The sequence below is a fragment of the Syngnathus floridae genome, chromosome 4 (assembly GCF_059516105.1).
Source record: "Syngnathus floridae isolate MCC-2025c chromosome 4, RoL_Sflo_1.0, whole genome shotgun sequence".
Taxonomy (NCBI): domain Eukaryota; kingdom Metazoa; phylum Chordata; class Actinopteri; order Syngnathiformes; family Syngnathidae; genus Syngnathus; species Syngnathus floridae.
Window position 1 is genome coordinate 6,841,160 of NC_142416.1, and position 25,996 is coordinate 6,867,155.

The 25,996-nt window shown below is 44.4% G+C and overlaps 1 protein-coding gene and 1 non-coding gene across 7 annotated transcripts in view; one reads left to right on the forward strand and one right to left on the reverse strand.

Moving 5' to 3' along the window:
* Nucleotides 1-25,996, forward strand: part of sorcs1 (sortilin-related VPS10 domain containing receptor 1) — a 180,349-nt gene that overhangs the window by 150,162 nt on the left and 4,191 nt on the right. For 5 of the 6 annotated variants that reach the window (XR_015858240.1, XR_015858241.1, XM_088374787.1 and 2 more), the window contains exons 19-23: nucleotides 11,548-11,734; nucleotides 12,004-12,137; nucleotides 15,817-15,943; nucleotides 16,893-17,005; nucleotides 19,734-19,868. Coding sequence is in view for 4 of the 6 variants with exons in the window: in XM_088374787.1 (XP_088230913.1) it covers nucleotides 11,548-11,734; nucleotides 12,004-12,137; nucleotides 15,817-15,943; nucleotides 16,893-17,005; nucleotides 19,734-19,868 (696 nt within the window). In the remaining 2 variants the exon portion in view is untranslated. The remainder of the gene's footprint in view (nucleotides 1-11,547; nucleotides 11,735-12,003; nucleotides 12,138-15,816; nucleotides 15,944-16,892; nucleotides 17,006-19,733; nucleotides 19,869-25,996) is intronic. The other variant, XM_088374789.1, reaches the window with a different exon arrangement.
* Nucleotides 14,392-14,464, reverse strand: trnav-aac (transfer RNA valine (anticodon AAC)). The gene has a single exon. It is a non-coding gene; the product is annotated as a tRNA-Val (tRNA).

Below are 25,996 nucleotides of genomic sequence, written 5' to 3' on the forward strand. Positions count from 1 at the left end.
CAACGTTCCCATTGAGTGGCAAAAAACAGAACTGTAACACGTATTCCAGTTGAGAAATAAACCTGATGGGTTAATTTGTCTACTGGGAAAAAGAAATGCCCCTGCAAAATTTGCATTTGATTTTGTATGATCACATTAGATTTTTTCAGGATGTGCTCTATAACATAACCCGTTACGCTATAAAATCTAGTGGACAGTCAATTCAATTAGGGCTGCTCGATTATTGATAAAAATCCTAATCATGAATATTTTGTTCAATATTGAAATCACGATTATTTACACAATTTAAAAAGATTATTTACATCTTGTCAAGATGGCGGCGCGTGCATACGCAGCGGCCACTCTCTGTCCCGTCAGTACGGTGATTTGTTCGTCTAATGAGTGTTCGTCCGACAGTCTTGTGTGTTCGTCTCGTCCGTGCTACAAGTACAGCAGGCAGGTTCTGCTTGACATCGGCAGAAGTGGGTTTTGCGGCGTTCGGGACTTTGAAGCGTCGACATTAAAGGCGCTCGGACTGCTACGTCCTGATCCGTCGCCGACCTCACCCGCTATTCCTCCCCCGGTTGGGAGTCGTCGGAAACGGTGTGCGAGGAAGCAGAAGAGGGGCAAGCGCGGAGGCGTCCGGGCCAGGCTGGCGGCCAACCCAGCGCGACCGGCGGTGCCCTCCATTCTTCTGGCGAATGTTCAATCGCTGGACAACAAAATGGATTACGTTCGCCTGCTGAGGTCTACGAACCGGACGGTGCGGAACTGCTGTGTGCTCGTGTTCACCGAGACCTGGTTGAGTGACAACATTCCGGACTCTGCGGTGCATCTGGAGCGGCTAGCGTGCTATCGGGCGGACCGTGCCATTGTACGAGGGGGAAAGTCGCGAGGAGGTGGAATATGCGTCTACATCCGAGAAGAATGGTGCCGGGACTCTGTGATGGTATGTAAGCACTGCTCGCCGCTTGTGGAGTTTGTGATCATTAAGTGCCGTCCTTTTTATCTGCCGAGGGAATTTACCGCGATTCTGCTAGTCGCGGTATACATCCCGCCTTCCAACATCGAAGGAGACAGGACCGCGGCGCTTGGCGAACTGTACCAGGCCGTCAGTGAACAGCAAACGGCGCACCCTGACGGTTTCACCATCTTCGCTGGAGACTTCAATCATGCCAACCTGAAGTCTGTTTTCCCGAGGCTTCACCAGCATGTTCCTTTTCCGACACGTGGAGACAGCTTCCTGGACCTGGTCTACTCGGCGCAAAAGGGAGCCTTCAAAGCCACCCCCCTCCCCCATCTGGGGCTTTCTGACCATCTCACCGTTTTGCTTTTGCCCGCATACAGACAATTGGTGAAGGCATCCAGGCCGGTTCGGAGGCAGGTTCGAGTGTGGCCTGAGGGTGCCTCCGATGCACTTCGTGACTGCTTCGACACCACTGACTGGGACTTGTTTAAGCAGGCAGCCACCTACAACGATTGGACGGACATAGAGGAATATACTGACTCTGTTACCTCTTACATCACGAAGTGCATCGATGACGTGACTTGCCCGAAATCCGTCGTCACTCGCGCGAACTGGAAGCCGTGGCTGACGGGGGCTGTCCTCAGACTGTTGAGGGCCAGGGACAAGGCTTTCAGAGCAGGGGATGAGGCTGGCTTGAGGACAGCGAGGGCCGACCTGTCCCGAGGCATCAAAGAAGCGAAGAAGGCGTTCTCGTGCAAGGTCTCCACCCATTTCAAGGACAGCAAGGACGCACGTAGCCTTTGGCGGGGCATTCAGACCATCACAGACTACAAGCCCGCGCCGAGGAGCTGTGAGGGCGACGTCCGCCTGCTGAACGATCTGAACCGCTTCTTTGCTCGCTTCGACGCCCAGAACAGCACTTGCCCGCTGAAGACCACTCCCCCCCCACACGAGCAGCCCCTGCGCCTCTCTGCCGACGGTGTGAGGAGGGCGCTTGCCGCTATTGACACCCGTAAGGCGGCGGGCCCTGACAACATCCCGGGTCGAGCGCTGAAGGACTGCGCTGGGGAGCTGTCGGGTGTCTTCACAGACATCTTTAACGTTTCCCTGCAGCAGGCCATCGTCCCCTCGTGTTTCAAGGCTGCCACCATCGTTCCTGTGCCGAAGAAACCTGCACCGTCCTGCTTCAATGACTACCGCCCTGTGGCACTGACGCCCATCATCATGAAGTGCTTTGAGCGGCTGGTCTTGGAGCACATCAAGTCCGTTCTCCCCCCCACCATTGACCCTTTCCAGTTTGCGTACCGTGCCAAGCGGTCCTCTGAGGATGCCATCTGCTCTGCCCTCCACTCGGCCCTCACCCACCTGGAGAGAAAGGACTCATATGTGAGGTTGCTGTTTGTGGACTTCAGCTCTGCCTTCAACACCATTGTGCTGCAGCGACTCATCTCCAAACTCGACGAGCTGGGCCTCAGTACCACCCTCTGCAACTGGATACTGGACTTCCTCTGTCAGAGGCCTCAGGTGGTGCGTGTTGGCGACAAAATCTCCGCCAGCATCACGCTGAGCACGGGGGCCCCCCAGGGCTGCGTGCTCAGTCCATTGCTCTTCACCCTGCTGACGCATGACTGCACTGCGACCTACAGCGACAACCGCATAGTGAAGTTTGCTGACGACACGACTCTGGTGGGTCTCATCACGAAGGGCGACGAGACTCGGTACAGGTCGGAAGTTGACCTTCTGACCACGTGGTGCAGGGACAACAACCTCCTGCTGAACGTCAGTAAGACCAAGGAAATCATTGTGGACTTCCGGAAGGGTCACACGACACACCTGCCGCTGATCATCGACGGTGCTGTGGTGGAGAGGGTGAGCTGCACCAAGTTCCTGGGGGTGCACATCAGTGAGGACCTCTCCTGGTCCGCGAACACCTCGTCACTGGCAAAGAAAGCTCAGCGCCGCCTGTATTTCCTGCGGAAGCTCAGGCGTGCATGTGCTCCTCAGGCAGTCCTGTCTACATTCTACCGTGGCACCATTGAGAGCGTCCTCACCAGTTGCATCGCTGTCTGGGGTGGTAACTGCACTGAACAGAACTTGAAGGCCCTGCAGCGCATAGTGAATACGGCTGGTAAGATTATTGGTGCTTCGCTTCCCTCCCTGAAGGACATTTACACCTCCCACCTCGCCCGCAAGGCAACCTCGATTGCCAGAGATGTGAGTCACCCGGCTCACTCCTTGTTTGACCTTCTGCCCTCTGGGAAGAGGTACAGGAGCCTGCGCTCCCGCACCACCAGACTCGCCAACAGCTTCTTTCTCCAGGCTGTTAGGGCCCTGAACTCGCTACCCCCTTCTGCGTAGCGTGCGGCACTGTTGCGCTAATTTCGGGAATGTCTGCTGTACGCGTTTTTACGCTCCTCTTAATTAATTATTTATTTATTTATTGTTGTGTTATTTATTCATTATTTATTCAGCACGCTTTTGTTATACTTGTTTACTGTTTGTCTGTTGTGAGCCATGTCTTGTCACCGTGGGATAGGGGGGAACGAAATTTCGGTTTCTTTGTGTGTCTTTGGCATGTGGAGAAATTGACAATAAAGCTGACTTTGACTTTGACTTTGAATTATGGTCCATTCACACTAGTATCCAGGTGCTATCACCGTACATTCTGAAATACAAGAAAGCATTGCTTGAATCGTCCTTTTCTTTAATGAATTGAAACCAAAACATGACTGTGGTCCAGAATGTACAAAAACAAAATATCCGCTGTAGGTGCCAGACTAAGGTTGGAAATGAAGCATGTACAAATGAAGTATTCAACGTACAAAAACAAAAAAATATATATTTGCTTTAACTAACTTTTTGTTTTTAGTGAATGTATTATGTCTTGTTTGCCCAAAAAACGAGAGCATTTAGAATGTGTGTTGGGGCGATCAGGGAGGTGCGCGCCTGTCTGCGGGTGCATGTGACCACAAGGGCTCACTGCAGGTGTGTGACGTGAACCTGCAGCCCGCAGCGGAGCTCCACAGAGCGCCTCAACAGCTGAGCGCAATTTTTCCTGATTAGGAGCGCGCACACACCAGTCTTCATCAGCAAACAACACAAGCTTATTGTTCAGTGAGCAACACAGCAGCAGCAGTAAACAGCACTGAGCTCCACGGATAAAGGGAAAAACTCATGGGAAGAGGAGACCAGAGGGACTACCAGTTTTTCACCTTGATTGTTTCGCTCAATAAAACCCGAACAAAGTGTGAAATCCCAGTCTAGTCATGTGACGTCACACTTCCTTTTCAAGTGTCGAAACCCATGAAGTTAAAATACACTTGCCAATGTGGGACATAAAAGTACAAAGGTAAAGGTGCAAAGCCCAAATAAATTACTGAAACAACAGAAATACTCTCATCAAGAGTGAGTTGTGGTTCAATGCCAAGTTCCTGAATGCTTGCACGGGATGATACGTTTGACAAAAAAGTGCAAGTGGGTCTGCAAGTAATTAGCTTAACATCATGTTAATTTCCACAGATTTTTATATTTTTTTTTTATAAAAAAAATAAATGAATGCTGGACAGTGAATTCGGTTTCAAACGTTCCATTTCTCAAACAAATCGGTATTCGAACAAAAAATTTGAGATTTTTTTGCTTCGGATGTCGGACAAAATTCAGTTGTCAAACCTCGCGAGAGGACCCGCATGCCAACTGACTCCGTTCGTTATTACATTCTCGTTACTCTGAGGATTGCTTCAACTCTAATCATGCCTCCAAAGGTAGCAAATGGGAGCAGTAATATTTTTTTTCCCTGGGACCGGGATGGCTGCGCACATTGGTCAAGACCGGCGTAACTCTATGACGGCTTCCTGCTTATCCGGCCAGTGCTGACCAGGTCCCTCGCCTTGGCTACGCAGCCGCGACCCCTGTAGGGAGTCAGCTCCCTCGTGCTCGTCGGAACCAACGACCTTCGCCGTGCTAGCCCCGTGGTGACCATCTGCACGTGCCCCGACTGGGTGCCCAGGACGCTGCTCACACGTTTGCCTGCTTTGTGACGTTTTCACCGATTTACGACCATGGTCCCATTGGGCGCCGTTGAACTGGACTGCCCTTACACCTGTCTATGGACCCCGTGGAGGCTATTTTGTGTATTTTGTATTATTTTTCTCAGAGATTGAGGGGTGCTGGTTGGCCGCTGTTACTTTTTTTCCTTTGTCTTTTTGCTTTGCTTTGCTTTGCTTTGTTTTGCTTTGCTGGCTTTTATCTTTCACACCTTCTGGCTTTCTTTGTGGCGCCGTTGTGTGGCAGCCTTATGAGAGCCTATTGAGTTGCGCTCATGCCATCTGTGTCTTTTGTATACCTGCTCTGTGGTATGGATACTGCTGGAGCCTGAGTTTCCCCACCCCCGGGATCAATAATTGTTGGATCAATCAATCAATCAATCAATCAATCAATCAATCAATCAAAACTGGCAGCCAAGCCTCCGTCAGCCTGCTCTAGGGCAGCTGTGGGTTCTTACGTACTTTACCACCACCATAATGTGAGTGTAGGAATAATGTATTCATAGTAAAGCGTCTTTGAGTATCCAGAAAAGCGCTACATAAATCTGATGCATTATTGTTATTAAGATAAAAAAAATCAAGAATTTGGCTTGTCCCAACATTTTGTGTATGTCTGGCAACTACCAATCAAATGAATGTTTGTCCTTCGCTTTCAAAGATGACCATGTGATTTCACAGTGTCTTATGTGTGCGAAGATGGCTGATGAGGCCAATCCCTGCACGGAACGACCGGTTGTAGTGGGGGCAGGTTAGGGTTGAGGGCTGGCTGGGTGGGAGGGAAGAACTGTCTTTGGTTTTGCGAAGCTGTCGTTTCCATTCGGCTTCGTGGATGCGTCGCTTTTCAAAATCTGCAACGCCGTGCTTGACTGCAGAGCGCCAGTTTGGTCGGTGTTGGGCATCGGCCTCCCAGGTCTCTGGGTCCAGACCACAGCTTTTGAGACTTGCCTTTAGGGTGTCCTTGTACCACTTCCGCTGGCCGCCACGAGAGCGCTTGCCAAGGTGTAGTTCGCCGTACAGAAGCCTTTTTGGAAGGCGTTCGTCTGGCATGCGGCAGACATGACAAGCCCATCTCAGCTGGGAGCGCTTGAGGATGGCATAGATGCTTTCCATCTCTGCCCTGTGGAGGACCTCAGTGTCTGGGATCTTGTCCTGCCATCTGATGTTCAGTAGCTTCCTGAGGCATCTCATGTGGAAGGCATTGAGCTGCTTTGCATGTCGGCTGTAGACGATCCATGTCTCACAGGCATAGAGCAGGGAGGGGACGAAAACAGCACGGTAGACCTTCAGTTTGGTCCGCAGGCTGAGCCCTCTACGTTCCCAGACAGAGCTGCGGAGTCTGCCGAAGGCTGCACTCCCATGTGCCACCCTGTGCATGACTCCCTCATCTATATTGGCCATACGGGACAGGGTGCTACCTAGGTAGACAAACTTTTCAGCTGCCTTGAGATGTTCACCATTCACGCTGATGAGGGGCTCGGTGTTAAGGGCTCCAGGAGCAGGTTGGTACATCACATCTGTCTTTTTTGTGCTGATGGTGAGGCCAAAGTCAGAGCATGCTGTGGCAAAGATGTCCATGCTCAGTTGCATTTCCATCTGGCTGGATGCATTGAGTGTACAGTCGTCCGCGAAGAGGAAATCATGGACTGTGGTCGTCTGCACTCTAGTTTTTGCCTGTAGTCTCTGTAGGTTGAACAGCTTGCCATCGGTGCGGTAGCGCAGGTCTATTCCCATGTCCCTAAAACGGTATGCGTCTGTCAGCATGGCTGAGAACATCATGCTGAACAGTGGGTGCCAGAACACAGCCCTGCTTGACTCCGTTTTCCACTGCGTGTGGGGTAATTATGGACCTGAGAATTATGTCTAAATAAGTTATGAAAAAATAGGGGAAGGGTTCTCCCCAATGAGCCATGAACAAAGAGACCAATTTGAAGATGATTGACTTGGAAAGCAGTGAAGAAACCTAGCCGAGTAAAAAGAGGCTGAGATGAATGTTTCGGATGTAGACAACATATTATACTCTTAGAGGTCGTTTCTGCAGACGATATATAGGCTCAAGTATGGTCTAGCTCAAAGTACGAGCCCAAGCGATATTACAATAGTTAATATACGGATAGATCATTGAATAGTATAGCATAGTGGCTACCTCGGAGCTGATTAGATGACGGTTTTACGTACAATACCAAAGCTCTTGGCCATTTTTGTGGAAATAGTCATGATATGAGATTTGCAGGACAATGATCCATCAATCATAATGCCAAGGAATCGTGTCGAACGCACGTTAGTTATAGGGATGTTATCAATATATATTGCTGGTGATTTGTTAAATATATGAGATTTGAGACCAAAACATATGAAGTTTGTTTTTTTAATATTAAGTGATAATTTGTTGCACCGAAACCAAACGGACAGTTTACAAAGTTCTTCATTTAAGACCCTTATAATGGTGTTGGGATCTCTGTGAGAGTACAGGACACTTGTGTCGTCTGTAAATAAAATTTTGGACAGTTTATCTGAGACATTTGACAGGTCATTAATGTGTATCAAAAATAACAAAGGCCCAAGAATTTATCCTTGAGGCACTCCGGATTGCATATAAAGTAAGGAAGAATTGGTTCCATTGTAGGATACAAACGGTTGTCTGTCTTGTAGATAACTCTTGAACCAGAGAACCACATTATTTTTTACTCCAATATGAGAGTTTTTTGCAATAGAATATGGTGATTGACCGTATCAAATGCCTTAGATAAGTCCAGGAAAATACCTATTGTGTTTTCCTTTCTATTCCTCGCACTATACATTTCATTTACTAAATGTTAGAGGGCCACAGCGTGGTGACTTCAGCTTCAGTTGGTGGCTCATCAAGAGCAGTGTTGACTGGCACTTGAGGGAGGCGCGCAATGGCTTCATCATTGATGACTGAGGGGCGGTTGAGGATGCCGTTGAACTGCTCAGCCCAGCGCTCGAGGATCTTCTCTCTGTCTGTGACCAGGGTGTTGCCATCAGAGCTGAGGAGAGAGGGATATCCTGAAGAGTTGGGATCGTAGATGGCTTTGAGGGCACTGTAAAAGTTCTTGCTGTCATTCTGGTCTGCATAGGACTGGATCTCGTCAGCCTTCCTGCTAAGCCGGTTGTCCTGCATTTGACGTAGCTCCCGTTGGGTGGTTGGTTTGATGTTCTTGAGGGCAGACTGTTTTTGAAAGGATGTTGGATCACTGAGGTGGGCTCTGTGTAGGCGATGTTTTTCCTGGAGAAGATCTCTGATGTGGTCATCATTCTCGTCGAACCAGTCCTGCTGCCTGCAGACTGGAGGTCCTACTGCTTTGAAGGCAACAGTGTGAACAGTGTCTCTGAATGCAACCCAGTACAACTCCACGTTACCTGAAGGTTTCAGGTCTTGCAGTTTACTGGTGAGCTCTTCATCCAGGGATTGCTTCACAGAGGCGTTGGCGAGCCTAGAGATGTTCAAACGCTTTGGGGGTTTGGAACCTTGAGGCCTCCTGGGAGGGTGGATCTTGATGCTCAGCTTTGATACCAGGAGCCTGTGGTCAGTCCAGCACTCTGCACCACACACTGCCTTAGTGATCCTGACATCCTGTCTGTCCCGTTGCCTGACGATGACATAGTCCAGTAGATGCCAATGTCTTGAGTGGGGGTGCATCGAGGAGGTCCTGTTGCGCTTTGGAAGGCAGAAGACTCGTTTGGTGATCAGGAGCTCATGTGCCGCACAGGTCTTCAGCAGGAGGGTGCCATTGCTGTTACAGCTGCCCGTACCATTTTTGCCGAGGACCCCTTCCCAGGACTTGTGGTCGGTGCCGACTCTGGCATTAAAGTCGATGAGCTTATCTGCCCTGGGCAATGCGGTGATCGTGGCTGTCAGGTACTCGTAGAACCTCTCCTTCACATCGTCTGGGGTAGTCATCGCGGGGGCATAGGCGCTGATGAGTGTGGCAAAGTGTTTGCCAGGGAGAGGCAGGCGCAGTGTCATCAGGCGGTCATTGACGCCTTTGGGAAGCACAGCCAGCTTATTGACCAAGTTGGATTTGATGGCAAATCTCCTGTGTTGCGTCTCTCTGCCTCAGTGCGACCGATCCAGAAGAATGTATAGCCAGCACCAGCTTCTGTCAACCAACCTGCTCTGTTAGAGTTGTGCTCACTCTAACCTATTTTGCAAGAACCACACGGGAGACAAGCAAGTCCTTTTAGACACCTGCAGGTGGAGAGTCCATTCGTTGCTGTGCATACAGCGATGATTGAAATGAAGTCTGACTCTCCCTCCTGCAAGAGCATATTTATTAAGAAAAACAGAGTGGGGGTAAGAGTGGACTGGATAGAGAAAGCCCTTGTCCTCTAGTCAAAACATATCAGGGGGTGTTTTACGACGTTGTGTAGGATGGGACAAGCTAGGTTATTTATTACCGGTTACATTCCACTATAAGCATAAAACTAATCTAACCAGGTTATTTATTACAGGTTGCATTCCAACATAATCATACGATAAGGATAATCTGGAAAACCCTGACACGCTCCAGTTAGGCGGGTCTCGCTGAGGGCAGCGATCTGGATGCCATACCGGTCCAGCTTTCTGGCGATCAGGGCAGTTCTTCTCACAGGTCTTGATGTGGCGCCAGCCCTATCGAGAAATGTGCGCACATTCCATGCACCAAGGGTGATTGGTGTCACCTTTGTCCTGTTTCCTTGTTTCTTACCGCTGGTAATGGGATGCTTGCCAGCCGCAGCCAGCTGGCCAGTAAGAGGTGAGGCAGGCAATTTTTGGGGCACCATTCCTAGCCCGTTCCTCATGCCAGGAGGTAGGCAGTGCAAACCTAAATAGGGCTGCCTGGTCGCTCGGGGGGCTGCCGGAATCCAGTGCTGCCTCGGTTCACTGGACAACGACCCTATGGCCCGAGCCGCCTGCGTGCGAGTTTGTAACTATAGCTTCCAGTGAAGTCCACACCACCCACTTGCCCGACGCCGCAGGACTTGGGAGGGGAGCAATTGCGGGGAATGTGTGTGTGAGTGTGTGTGTGTGTGTGTGTGTGTGTGTGTGTGTGTGTGTGTGTGTGTGTGTGTGTGTGTGTGTTTGTGTTTGTGTGTGTGTGTGTGTGTGTGTGTGTGTGTGTGTGTGTGTGTGTGTGTGTGTGTGTGTGTGTGTGTGTGAAGTCATGACTTGTGCTGTGTATTGGGTTTAAGTGAGGGTAGGTTGCGCAGCGCCAACCTCACTCTCTCGCCCGAGTCCACCTGTATCCAGTGGCAAGACATAGTCAAGACGGCTGGAGATGGAGCCGGGTGCAGTGGATGGACGTGATGCATCCAGCCCGCAGCGCTCCACAAAGCTTGCTGGTGTTGCCGATTGGCCCGTTGAACCTCTGAGGGTTTCCTCCGCGCTTCCTGCCGAGAGCCAGTCTTTGGTAGCAGTTTAACATCCTGCTCAGGAAGTGCTACATAAATCTGATGCATTATTGTTATTAAGATAAAAAAATCAAGAATTTGGCTTGCCCCAACATTTTGTGTATGTTTGGCAACTACCAATCACCTCATAGAAGACAGTTGTACATCATACTTAAAATCAGGGCTGTGGACTCGGTCGGATTTTTGCACCGAGTCCGAGTCCGGCCTCTTGACCACCGAGTCCAAGTCCGAGTCCGAGTCCGGCTGTCCATTTTTTCTGTTAATTCATGTGACTGCTGAGTCTTTATTCAAGGCTAACACATGACTCTTTCTGGATGCCATGATTATCCGAGGGACAAAATAGCTAATTATATATGCAGAACGAACGCAACTGTTTTCACACTGGCTGGTTCGGCTTATATAGGATCCCTTGCTGAGAGCGCGGACGTAAAAGTGAGGCGACGTTCCAATCGGACGTCGGATAGATAACATTTTCCCTGCCCTGCCGGAGTTGTGCTAGTTGATAAATGTACGGTTGACAATTTCACCGATAGAAGTGGATACATTGGAACATAACCTACACTCTAATATATTATTTGACATGGTATTAAATGCGTGGCTTTACAAAAATAGTCATTGAAGCCCACCCTTAGCCCTGAGTGCCATTGGCATGAGGCAAAACGCTTGAAAACACACACTCTCGCCCAATTAAATAACCATTCTGAAACACAGGACATGTAAGATAATATTTTTTAATCATTAATTACACCATTATAGCTCAGACATTTATCTAAACACAAATAATTAGTGACGACCCCACAACTATCGAAACACATCAATGATATAAGATGGGTGACATAATCGTCCTTGACATTGGTACACAATGTAAACATTAGCCTAAGTGCAACTTAACGTGGCCGCATTGATCGGAAGCAGGGCTGTGGACAGTAGTCCTACGCGCATTCTCAGCAGCATGATGAAAATAATATTGAACGTATTTTTTTTATTGTCGGACTCGGTGGACTCGGTCAAAATAAGCACAGAGTCCGAGTCCGGCAAAAATGACCGAGTCCGACCGAGTCCGAATCCCCGAGTCCGAGCCCTGCTTAAAATGGCGTATAATTTTGTACACTGCAGAAAACACCTTTGGATCTCCTGTCTCCTTTCCAGGGTGATGCTACACGAACAAGCGTCACATTGGACTTTGGAGATGGTCACGCTTTGACATATTCCAATCTGAGCTCCATTGAGGATGGGATCAAACACATCTACAAAAATGTGGGGATCTACCGGGTGACTGCAGCAGGAAAAAATAGACTCGGAACAGAGACGGCGGTTCTCTATCTACACATAATCTGTGAGATATGCAACATTTTATATTTATATTGACAAGTGTGTAAATTACATTTCTCTTGAGTTTTTATTTTTTAAAATAACCACTGAATATATTACTTTATGCTTGACAATACCTACCTATTCTGAAAATCCACACTGATAGACCACAGGCTAGGGATGCTGCTGATCATAAATAATACAGACATAATTCTCAGAACTGACCAACATATTTAAAAAAAATCAGGACTAAAATTCATCTATTTATGTACAAGTATTTGTGTTTTTGAGTAGGTCCGCTGGAATCCATCCATCTCTCAGCTCCCTTTGTAGCTGTGAAGAACAAGGAAGTGAACCTGACAGCGATTCTGTGGCCTAACCAAGTGGGAACAGTTACGTATATCTGGTGGATTGGAAATAGCACTGAGGTAATGTGTATATACAGTCAGTTTCAATGTCTGTACTGAATCCTCTGATCATATACTATAATATTTTGCAGCATAATGGTTTACTTGTTCCATCTCATTTGTTTAGTGCAATTACATTGCCAGCAGTCAGTAAGATTCATTTCCAGGTTTGGACTCAGCCAAGGTTTCCCTTTGTCACCAATTGTGTTCATAACTTCTTTCAACAAAATCCACCAATTTCTATTCATCTCATGGGGCAGCCTTTTTGCCACTTGCCAAATTGACATCACAGTTGCTCGAAGCTTTGGCAATGACCAATTATGGCTCACTTGCAAAGGTCATATGATCAAATCCAAAAAAACATACACTCACGCAGTGCTGCTCTAACATTCCTGACAGAATTAATAAAAATGACAGTTCAGATAAATCTTTTGAAGGAGTGAATTTTTATTGGTTGGCACCTCTGTTGTGTTACTTCTTTGTTTGAAAGATTTGTTTAAAAAAATCAATTGAGGTGCATAGGTCATCAGTTATGGTAGGAAACATAAAACAAAACATTTTTTGTCACAAAAAGGATTTTGTGTGTGAGTGTGTGCATGCGTTTGTGTGTGTCTGTGTGTGTGTGTGTGTGTGTGTGTGTGTGTGTGTGTGTGTGTGTGTGTGTGTGTGCGTGCGTGCGTGCGTGCGTGCGTGCGTGCGTGCGTGCGTGCGTGCGTGCGTGCGTGCGTGCGTGCGTGCGTGCTTGCGTGTGTGTGTCTCGACGGGAGGCACTTTGCATGTCTCCATGACCCCTAGACTATGTCGGCCGGAGTCTCGCACTCCTGGCAGGGTCACCCAAGCCGTCGTTTTAAAGAGCTAAAATAGATAGGAGCTACAAACATAGTTATTCCGATTTTTTTATGAAAAGCCCATACAATTGTGATAGTTGCAGATCTATTTGTGATGTCTCAACCAGCTCTGTGCAGTGTGCTCTGGAAACTCCAAATCTACCAACATCATAGTTCACTTCAATTCCGATGAGGCACCATTTCTGTTGCGAATATGGAGTAACAAATGAGCAAACTAATTAAATAATTGATTTATAATTTAGTTACTGGGGTGCCTGCAGTTAACACAAACTGTCACTCAAAATTGGGGAATTGAACCCCGGTCTTCCGCGTGACATACTGTCCACTATACTAACGAGGAACACATGTTACAAAGAGGGTCTTTTGTCACTTGTCACTAGAACCGGCCGCGTAGTGTTAGGTTAAGAACCACTGCTTTAGATGTTTGTTTTTAACAGATGTGCCAACATGATCTTTATTTATATAGCATTTTCACATGCGCTTGAATTTGATAACCAGAAGCATGAAAGGACAATCGATCAGCAAGATATTGCCACTGTGGCTTTAATTAAATTGAAATATTATAGGTAACTAAATACGTAGTTGGAAATTGTGTATCACTCTGTTAGATTGCAAACATTTGTCCCTGTTTTCTAGTATTAGTAGTAGTAGTAATAGTAGTAGTAGTAGTAATAATAGTAGTTATATTGCATTTTACATTTCAGAGAAATCTCAAACTCCCAATTTAATACCACACCACCTGCTTTTTTTAAAGACACATTATTCACTCCATGTGAGGCCAACAGTATTGATGAAATAAAACACATTTTGGTTACACCTTTTTTGTTACAAATTGTTTTTAATACATCAAATGTATAGCGATTCTTTCCACCCCAATCTTCAATCAATCTTGAAGGCAATTTGCACAATTTTGCAACAAAATCAAACTGGTAACCCAACGCTACGTCTCAACTCCAGAGTAAGCCCGTCGTTAATGTTAATGACATATGGACAAAGTGCGACCTAGCGGCCTGTTGGCTACAAAGGGATCAAGAATTGTCCCTGCGTGTTACGTCACGAGATCCCTTGACAAAAAAGTTAATGACGCTTGTATCCACATGGTTTCAAACCGGGGACTTTTTGTGTTAGAAGCGCACGTGATAACCACTACACTATGGGAACTTTCCTGACTGCTGCACGGTAGCAGTCTTGTAAAAAATCCAATCACGGACCGGCGCCAGGAATTTTTCAAATGGGCTGACAAAAACTTGAATTATGCTTGATTCCACCCGGTTTCAAACTTTTCGCGTGTGAGGTGACCGTGATAACCACTGCACTATGGAAACTTGTCCGCCTGTCGTATGGGAGCTGTCTTGCAAAAAGTCGCATCACGGACTAGAACCAGAGTAATTTTTCAAAGGGGCTGACTGAAAAAAATTGATACAGCTTGTTTCCACCCAGTTTCGAACTGGGGACCTTTCGCGTGTTAGGCGAATGTGATAATCACTACACTATGGAAACTTGACTGGCTATTACATGAGAGCCGTCTTGCAAAAAGTGGCATCACGGACTGGCCCCGGAGACGAATTTTTCGAATGGGCTGACAAAAAAGTTTGTATACTTTGTTTCCACCCGGTTTAACCGGGGACCTTTTGCGTGTGAGGCGTACGTGTTAACCACTACACTATGGAAACTTGCTTGACTGTTGGATGAGAGCCGTCTTCCAAAAACCAGCATTACGGACTGGCCCCGGAGACGTATTTTTCAAATGGGCTGACAAAAAGATTCATACAGTTTCCACCCGGTTTTAAACTGGATACATTTCGCGTGTGGGACGAATGCAATAACCACTACACTATAGAAAACTGCCTAATAGTCGGCCCAGAGCCGTCTTTCAAATAGTGGCATTACAGACTGGCGCTGGAGACGAACTTTTCAAATGGGCTGACACAAAGGTACACCCGGCTTGATTCCAACTGGTTTCAAACCGGAGACCTTTCGCGTGTGAGGCAAACGTGATAACCACTATACTATAGAACCTTGCCTGATTGTATTATGGGAGCCGTCTTGCAAAAAGTAGCATCACAGACTGATGCCGGAGATGGATTTTTCTAATGGTCTGACAAAAAAGTTCACATTGCTTGTTTTCACCCGGTTTCGAACAGGGGACCTTTCACATGTAAGACGAACGTGATAACCACTACACTATGGAATCTTGCTTGACAATATAATGAGAGCCGTCTTCCAAAAAGTGGCATCACGGACTGGCGCCGCAGACGAATTTTTCAAATGGGCTGACAAAAAGGTACAGCCGGCTTTTTTCCACCCAGTTTCGAACCGGGGACCTTTCGCGCGTGAGGCAAACGTGATAACCACTACACTACGGAAACTGCCCTGGAAAGTGTTGTAGAGCCATCTTGCAAAAAGTGGCATCACAGACTGACGCCGGGCCATTTACACTTTCGCGTGTTAGGCAAATGTGATAACTATACTGGAGAACTCTTTGGTATGACAGTGTCATTGTGTACCTTTACCTGCTGGGTAGCTGCCACTTCCACCGGGCATTGATACAAGGCCTTGCAATGAAGCCATACTCGATAGTATAGTGGACAGTATTTCCGCCTGTCACGCGGAAAACCGGGGTTCGATTTCCCCGACGGAAAGAGCTGTATTTTGGGAATAGCTTTGTGCGTGCGTATGTGTCTGTTTGTGCCCGCGGTGTGCATGTTTGTGTGTCTGACGCGTCTGTATTTTAAACAACAGTGTGGGATGTTAACCAGCTGTTGATAAGGTTCTCTCATGGCAGCCCTAATGTTCTGATTCTGACTCTCTCTTAAATCTCTTCAAGTTTCTCTGTGACTTTATTTTCCCAGCAGCCCATAATCACACTTGAGGCAAGTGTGACATGCACATTTTCCCAGGAAGGCATCAGCACGGTGACTGTGCAGGTGTCTGCAGGGAATACTATTCTGCAGGAGCGAAAGGCCATCTCCATCCATGGTGAGACAACTTTTTTAACTGTTTGTGAGATTCTGTTGTTGTAGGAAACATGACAAAAAGCATGAAACAATGTCATGCCACCCTGGATCAAGTCAGGTCTTTAATATAATTTTCAAAGTATATTTGCAACCTGCAATGATTGCTCTGCTCATCATTTCTACATGTTGGTGCTGCTGTGCTTAAGAGATAGGAATACCGGCAACGGAGGAAAAACACACCAAACAGCCGTTGGGTTTTAGCCTGCAGCATGAAACGTGCACCCTTTTTTTTTTTAGCTCCGGCCATTCAATAATTGTTTACCAGTTTGTAACCCAGTTTGTCTGAGAAAAAAAGTCATAATTCTCACTTTAAAGTCGCAATTCTGACTTTAAAGTGAGAATTCCCACTTTATGGTCAGAATTCTGAGAATAACATCAGAATTTCTACTTTAAAGTCAGAATTCTGAGAATAAAGTCAGAATTCTAACTTTAAAGTAAGAAAGTCAGAATTCTCACTTTAAACCAACCAAACTAGCGACACCGGTGGACAAATGCATGGACACTGCAATTAATTCCGTTATCGCTGAGTTACTCACAGTTTCATTTTGAAAGAAGAGCAGTAAGAGGTGCTGTGTGCTTTTTTATCTGGAAAAGACATTTGTGCTTCTTTACATTCTAGAATAGGATTTCCGTTACCGTGATCGGTCATAACAAAAGTTGGGTAGGCTGCACAATTCGTCACATCGTCCAATCAGCTTGAAGTATTATATTCAATTGTCCCAATTTCCAAAGCAGATCACAGTGGAGTACCAGATTGATTCTGTAAAGAACTCAGTCAAGTGATTCACATAAGAATCTGGCTCTTGTCCTGTTAAAGAGTGGAACCAGACAAAAGAGAAATGGATCCAGATGAATTGAATCTAAAAGTTGTAATGAAAAGGTAAAGGTGTATTTTTTTTCTTTTCATACAGAATATTTCCAATCTCATCTGCTGGCCTTTTCTTCAAACTTGGACGACCACAACCCTGATGTTCCAGAGTGGAGGCTGGATGTGAGCCGGGTGATCAAGAATTCACTTATCCAGGTAAAAATTATTAGCTTCTTTCATGGAAAGTGGTGCGTTTATTACTGTCAGCATGACTGAATATCTCACAGTCTGTAATTGCAGCATGACCTCTCTGAGGCTTTGAAAGTGAATTTGGCTTTCATGATGATGGATCACAAGACAGAGAGTGCAAGGGAAATTAATAGTTTAAAAACATTTGTGTTGCCCTCTGTTATGGCCTAGTCATGGGTTAGGCAACGCAACACGAAGTGAGACCACACACACATTAATTGTTGTGTTAAGAGAGCAGTGAATTTAATACCACAGACACAAAACAATACAAAACAGGACACAACAAGAAGCTCTGCTTCAGGGTAAGCCCAGGCCAAAACAACAAACAAAACACATCTAATTGTACCCAGACCCACTAACTAAACACTACAATAAAGAAATCCAAAACAAATCCTAACAATTCCATCCATCCATCCGGCTGTCCAACCGTCCGTCCGTCCGTCCGTCCGTCCATCCATCCATCCATCATCTGAATCGCTTTCTCTTTACGAGGGTCGCGTTTGCGCTGGAGCCTATCCCAACAACCATCCGCACTCAGTACATGCTCAATGGCATCTGAGTGGATGGATGGAGGGATGGATGGACGGACGGACGGACGGACGGACGGATGGATGGATGGATGGATGGATGGATGGATGGATGGATGGATGGATGGATGGATGGATGGATGGATGGATGGATGGATGGATGGATGGATGTTCCAAATAGTTTCAGATTTATTTGCTTGTCTTTTCCCCTAATTTTCTCTGTTAAAAAAAATACTGAAGAGCTAAATATTAGAAATGTTACAATTCATATTTTTGTTGGAAGTGATTTTAATATAGTATTTGGCAAGAATTCCTAGAATTAATCGATCTATAAATCCGTAATGTTTTTTTCTTTCTTTTAAATATCGGCATCAGCATAAAAAAATTCATACCCAAAGCGGCGGTTGCAGTTCAATGCTTTTGCTGCTTGTCAAGCAAGAGATGTAGTTCAAACTTAAAAGGCATGTAAGTACAGAGTTTGCCTTATTAATTGCCTTCTTATTGCAACATCCTTATATCTGCAATACATTTTAATAATTGTAATAATCTTGCATCATTCCCACCCATGGTTTCTTGAAAAAATTCCACTTGGAGCCCAAAAGCTATACATAGTATTTCCTTCTACTAGCCGCTATGTCGGTTTTGTTATTTATTATTAGCATCAGTTTTCCATGACTCCTCCAACTAGGAAAAAAAAATTCAGATCAAAAATATGACAAGATGAGAAAAAAAAAAAAACACATCTGCAACTGTAATGGAGCAAGGCGACCAAATGCAACTTGGACCAGGGTTTTTTGAGGGAAGAGGGAGTTGGAAGGGAAAACGAGGAGAACAAACGAACAGGAACCGGCAAACAGAAACAGACCGAGAGCAACTGAAACAAAGAAACAATACTAGACAGGACTGAAAGACGAGAGACGTGAAATAATCCGACAAGGGAGTGACACGCAGACAGGATTTAAATACGTGACAGGTAACGAGAGGCAGGTGACTGTGATTAGTACATAGATTGTGAGTAGACACAGGAATAGATGGGCAAGCACACAGAGATGCTAACAGAAACCATGACAATGCTAAAACAAGGAAACGAACGGAGACGGATCGTGACAGCAACTTGCATAACAGCAAATATTTGAAGTGCAATGACCAGAATGAGTAAAAATTCTACTGTTGATTGCAATATATAAAACACATACAATTGTTTGTAATATCTAAATGACATTGGGCATATAATTCTGCTCACTTTGCCAGTCGATGTATGCATTGTATGTCTGATATGTTATATATAATGCTATGAAAAAAGTATTCACTCCCTTCCTGTTTTCTATGTTGTTTGCATATTTATCGTTTTCATTTCATCAAATTGATATCAATATCACACTGAGAAAACCCAAGGATATATAAAATTGCAGTCTACCTCAGAATGCTTCAAAAAAATCAAGAAGATCCAAAACCTTAATTTTGATCTTTTTTAACCATTCTGAGCTTCAAAAAGATCAAAATTAAGGTTTTATAGTGGCCAAGTCAAAGTTTGGGTTTAAATCCAATTGAGGTGCTTGTGAGGTGACTTTAAATAGACAGTTCATGCTAGAAAATATGGCAAAGTTGAATATATGCAAATCTAAAATGCAAGCGTTGCAAATAAAAGTTCCCCGAAATTCCTCTAGAGAGGTGTGAGAGAATCATCACCGATTATTGCAAACATTTTATTTCAGTTATTGTGGCATAACTCACTTTTAGGTTCGGGGAGCAATTACTGTTTGACAGAGGGTCAGATAGGTTTGTATAAACCCACCCTTAGTCAACGTTTAGAAAATGCATTTTATATATCTTTCTGTAGTCTCAGTGTGATGTTAACAATGGTTAGATTAAATGAAACCTTTGCGAGTAGTAAATATGAAAAAAAAACACAGAAATCAGTAAGGGGGTAAATACTTTTATACTATAATACTTTTTTCAAAATCAATAGAAAATTATTAATTAACATTCTTGTTGAAAATCTAATTAGTATGCATGTACGGTTCCCTCTCAGCAGACCAACACTAAATTAACACACGCACACACACATGCACGCACACACACACACTCGTTCACACACACACACACGCACAGAGTGGAATTGCACATTATGAATTACCCTTACTTATTTTCTATATGTTCTCTTCCAGGCCACAGGTGTGAATGGGGATTGTCTTCTGGTAACTGTCCTCCCAGGTTTGCCCACAACAGCAGAATTTTTCCTCCTGCTTGACGGACAGCTGATTGAAGAAGAACACAAGAAGAAGTCTGCTCATTTAAATCATGTAAGATTGTTAGTAGAGTACATTGTCTGTCAACATGTTTGCAAATCAGCCTTTTTTTTTCTCGTTCTTGACAGTATTTGTGTAGGTCAATTCTGTCCTGAAAAATAAGCAAAAATAACTTCCGTCTTTTTCCAGTAGATGTCAGTATTGATACACTAGTGCGCGACCATCCTTGAGGTGCTTCATTATATTCATGGATATAAAACCTGATATATATCTGAAAATTATCCGGGCGAATGATCTTGAAACTCTCCTTTGGCACATCTTGTGGGAGCCAAACAAGGAGATAGATATTGTCCGGATTGATTGATAAACCACTGAATCATTTATGGCTAAAGGGGGAATAAGAGAATCTTTGAGTTCTACATTCAAATAATTGATTGTAATCAATTTTGATCTCTTGCTATCTGTGGGAAAATTCCCATGAATGAGTGATGTATGAAATTGCAAACGAAATCAATTTCGTTCGCTTGCATGTGGTCAATCACGTGGAAAAGGTCATTTTCCCCTTTCTATCCAGCAATAAATCTTTATTCAAGGTTCTTATCATAAAGGGACTCCGTATATTAAAATTCATAGATACATTTACTAACTGTTAGATACTGGGACCATAAAGCAACTCAATTTAATCTACAAAGAACCGTAAATGACTACATGAGATACATGAAAGAAGTGGCTTACACATAATGGAAATTAATCAGTACAGTAATATATAGAAGAACAAATATGATATTACTTTACCTCACAGCAGAAATATCTCAAGCATACAGCTCATTGTTTTGTTTGGAGTGCTTCTCTCTGGTTACTCTGAATTTCTCCCACAGTCCCAAACAGTGTTAGCATCAAAACACATCCGCAAGAACATTAGGTCAGTGCATGGAGGGAACATTCATGATGTGACGTGACCATAATAAATTGATCTTATTTTTAGTTGTTTTTAATCATTTTGTGTTTGTATCTGACTGTTTGTGAGATATGAGAAATATGTAAAACTTGGCACGAAGGGCAGGGGAAGAACGGGCAGAGTAAATCAATTGATTGGGAGACTGATGAACACTGGTCCAAAATGTTAGGTTTAGTTTAGTTTCAATTTTTGACTGTCTCGGTATATGTCTGTGATTACCCACCATCCCCTCCACACGCACGCGCGCGCGCACACACACAAACACACACACCACTACCACCACCACCACCACAAACAGTTAAAATTCCTTCTCAAGTGAAAAAAAAAATGTTGTGGAGTCAAAGCCAATTGGATGGGATGTTAATTATTGGTAACGACCTCTCAAAATATCCACACTCTTCTTAATTATAGACCATTTGCTCGCTTTTTTGCCATCCACTTCCATGGAAAATAACAAAAGTATCGTCATTATATTGTACGCAGAATCTCAAAACCCAACACAGGCTCAGTAATTTTGTTGTAATGCATCATTGTGAGAGACTCGATCGTTTATTGTGGTGGAAAGACATGCCTCATTTTTATTCTATGGTCTATTCCAGTCGCAGATTGTGCAGGTTAACGAGAGGTAAATGAAATTGCCTAGGTTTTTCTTCAGTAGAGTGACTCATGCCAGGGTTTAAAGTCACACTTGGATTATATCCTCAATTGAGGATGACACACTGCTTGGTTTTAGCACGTTTTCAGTACACACGTTTTCAAAGCTGTATAGTCTTTGGAAACACTACATGAATTAAATTTACAGGCTCTTTACTTGGGGTGTCTAACCAAAAAGGTTTCTTTATAATATATAAATATATAAAATATATATATGTCACCAATAGTCTAAACATGGGATATGATTAACTTTTTGTTGGTGGAATACGAGTTAAGCAGCAAAATCCACCCATTTTTAACCAACTTCCATCCATGAAGTCTGTCAGCTTCTTGATCTGTTGACGATACACTTTTTGTGCAGCAACAACCACAGTGACACGAACGAGGCAGGACAATCAAATACAACACAGGCTCTTTATTTGGGGAAAGAGAAAAGGAGACAAGGAGGGCTGGAATGCCGGCAAAGCAGGACGACGAGGCAAGCTGACGAGACGGTCAGCGAGCGCGTGTCGTCGAAGCAGACAGGGGCATAGGAATCTGCAAAGCTCCAAGTGACGCTGCAAGCCGCGGTGCACCGAAATATCCGCAATATCTAATATTCTTAAAAACTCACGATACACTGATGCCGCAAAAGGCGAACGGGCGAAATTGCAAGAGATCACTGTGAACCTAAATTTCGATTTTACTCGCTTCGATCCAACGTGACTTTCTATCTAATGTGGTTTGGTCATGGACCCCAATTTTGTCATAGATACATTTTCAAGTTGTATTCTAAATGGATGATACGTATAAGGACCTGTTGCATGTTGTTTGGGATGTCTATTGTTGAGCAAGGAAAACAAAGACGTGGAGTAAGAGTTGATTCTTTATTGGCAAGATCTTGGGTTGTTTAATGGCGGCTAGTACGCGAGGCACGGCAGCAGATGAAACAACAGTTTCCTTCTCCAGGTCAGCTTGTTTTATACTGTCCGGAAAAGGCAGGAAAGCGTCACCTGACCATTTGGTACCTGTGAGGGTGGGGGAGTCCCCCCCCCCCCCCCCCCCTCGTGTGTGTGTGTGTTTGTGTGTGTTTGTGTGTGTGTGTGTGTGTGTGTTTGTGTGTGTGTTTGTGTGCGTGTGTTTGTGTGTGTGTGTTTGCACAGTTCTGTGTGTTGTATTCGTGTTCTGATTGAGCAGTTATGTTATGTTTATATAAAATAATAAGATTTGCCCACATATGAACATGAAAAAGTATTAGTTTGTCTAACTCAGGGGTCACCAACCTTTCTTAAACCGAGAGCTACTTCCTGGGTACTGATTAAGGCAAAGGGCTACCAGTTTGACACAGACTTCTGAAATAGCCAATTTGCTCAATTTGGCTTTCACTATGTGTCATTATTGTCATTTCCATTCCTTTTTTTTTTTTAACAAAATCCGTTCCAGAAGGCGATTCGAGGAGCGAAACGGTCGAATTCCGAATATATTTTCCCCATTACAAATAATGGAATTTGTTTTTAAATCCGTTTCAAGACAAAAAAAAACCCCGCCTTTTTTTAAAGCTTTTTTTCTTTTGCGCATATTTGTCCGATCGCGCAACTGCAGCGCACCGCCGAACGCACAACTGCACCGCGCTGGTCGCATTATTGTGACAGAGCCGTCGCTAAAATTTAGAAAATATTTTTAAAGTCCTGATATACTTCCCAAAATTTAAGTGGACCTCAGTGCGCAGGGAGCTTAATTTGTTCCGATCGCGCAACCGCAGCGCGCCGGGCGCTCACTGTCGCATTGCTTTAGGAGCGTCTTTGTGTTTTAGGACGGCTTTACTGCTCCCACTTGCTTCCTTTGGAGGCATGATTAGAGTTGATGCAATCCTCAGAGTAACGAGAATGTAATAACGGACGGAGTCAGTTGGCATGCGGGTCCTCTCGGCTCATCTCGCGAGGTTCGACAACTAAATTTTGTTCGACAACGGAAGCAAAAAAATCTCGGATTTTTTGTTCAATTCCGATTTGTTCGAGAACCGGGACATTCAAAAACCGAGGGTTGACTGTAAAATAAATAGATGCAGCTATTTGAGCTAATTTTAGAACAGTCCTGCGGGCGACTCATGCGGTCCTCATGGGCGACCTGGTGCCCGCGGGCACCGTGTTGGTGACTCCTGGTCTAACTTAACAAAATATGTACACGTTGCTGTTTCACCCACTTCAGACCCTACGATGCTAAATGACTAGCGCGTAAACCTTAGCACTAATGATTCAATGAATTTCCGTCACAGATTTAAAGGTGTTAGATAATAAGAAGTAGGCCTGTGTGATCTTTACAGCGGTCTATTTAAAGTGGAAAAGCGATGCTTTTGTCTGAATTCCTTGTTTTGATAGCGTCACAGGTCCCTCTTTTATACTTGGTCTGAGGTGCAGAGCAAGCCGTTTTGGTGCGGCCTCTTTAATTGCAAATGACATACTTCACATCACACTTCCTCCAGGCCGCAAGATGTGCGCCTCCCTTTCCAGTCAAACATACGTATATGAGGACAGTGGAGAATGGAACTTTGTCCGCTGGTGCAGGATTGAAGTATATAGGGTCTTGATCTGCTGAGGCCCTACCATCTTTCATTATATAAATACACGTCATCACTTTATATGCTTGTATCAAGTAAGCATTCAAGGTTATACAGCATAGAGTTGGAAAATATGCATAAAAATGACCATACGGTCAAAACACATACTTAATAATTCTGCACAGTGCAGTATGTACAAAAAAATTGTGAAATCACTTTTGGCTTTCCCATGTCCTGAAGAGGATTGGAATGAAACAATTTCTTGAGGACAATGTGACTTGTTGAACATACATAATTTTTAAAGGAAGGTTTACTGAGAATGGTTCATTTTTCACTAACTAGCCCAGTGCATTTATATTTTTAGCAGGAAATTTTAAAAAGTTAGCATTTTGTGTTTTATCCATTCATTTTGGAAGAATAATGAAACAACAAATTCCTTTAAAAACACCTACCGTATTTTCTGGACTATAAGTCGCTCCGGAGTATAAGTCGCACCAGCCATAAAATGCCCCAAAAAGTGAAAAAAAACATATATAAGTCGCTCCGGAGTATAAGTCGCATTTTGGGGGCAATTTATTAGACAAAATCCCACACCAAAAACAGTCATGAACGAGCAACAACAGGCTAAACAATAGCAACAAGAGGCTAAACGATAGGTATTTCTAACGTGACAAACACAAACAAAGAGCTGAGAACGGGCCTGACGTAACATATAGAGTGATTAAGGACAACTATTACATGAATAACATGTTTATAAAACCATCGGTGTCACTCCAATTCATTAAATCCATCGATCGTTCTTTGTCAACAATGGGTGCGCACGGCTGAGGGCGCTTGCACTTCAAAATATTCCACAGGCTCATATAACGATAGATAAACTATATTTCAAATAACTATAATACAAGCCAATAATATTATCAAACCATCCGTGCACTTTAATTCCATTAAATCCATCGATCAAATTCCTCGTCCTTTGTCAACATCGCCGCGCGTGCGCCCTGACGTCAGCCTCGTCTTTATTCCACAGATCTACTATATAACTATATTGTAGCGTTAACAAAGTACAAGGATAGACGTGGGTTTGGTAAACGGCTCTTTATTAAACAAAACAAACTTCCAAGCGTGTGGAGGCGTGGACTTCCAGACAGACCGGGCGTGCGTAATGGCCATGTCCGAGCCCCGCGCACCGTTCGCGGACAGCCACTCGGCCGAGCGCCGGACCCCGACTCAGTAGAGTAGGACCGGGCGTGCGTAAAAGCCATAATAGTTTTTCAAACCTTCTATGTCACTCCAAATCCTTAATTCCTTCAAACTCTTTGTCCTCCGTGTCACTTAGAAATGATCACCGCTAATGATGCCGGGAGTCCTTATGTGGGCACGTTTGTATGTAAACAACCGCCGCGCCGCGCTACTGACGTCACTTGAAATAGTAATCCATTGGTACATCACGGTTCTCCAAACTTTCTTTTTGCTGCTCGATTACTGTTTTCAGCTACATATTTTACAACTTGAAGTTTGTAACCTGCAAAATATGAGTTTCTTTTTGGTGCCATTTTTCTTAAGCCCACCCAGTTGATGAGTCACGGCCAACGGTGAAATTTAGAGCGCCCTCATCCAGTTTCGTCTGAAAATATAATTTTTTTTGGTTGTTTTATCAAAGTCAAAGTCTGCTTTATCGTCGATTTTTTTTTTATATACTAAGACACACAAAGAGATTGAAATTACGTTTCCACTATCCCTCGGTGAGATAGTACACATATGCATACAAGCAACACAAAAAAAAAACCAAGAAGGCACAAACAATGAATAAATAAGAGTGTTGAATAAATGATAAATAAACAAATAATAATAAATAATAATAATAAATATAAGAGGAGCAAAAATGGAGCAAGTGTACATACAGCAGACAGTGGACTTGGATATGGTTCTTTAAAGTGTTAATTGCTTTATTTGATGTTTTCTCTATTTTTTATGTTTTGAATATGTTCAAGATAAAGATATAAAAGCATGTGAAGTGATCAACTATACTAAAAA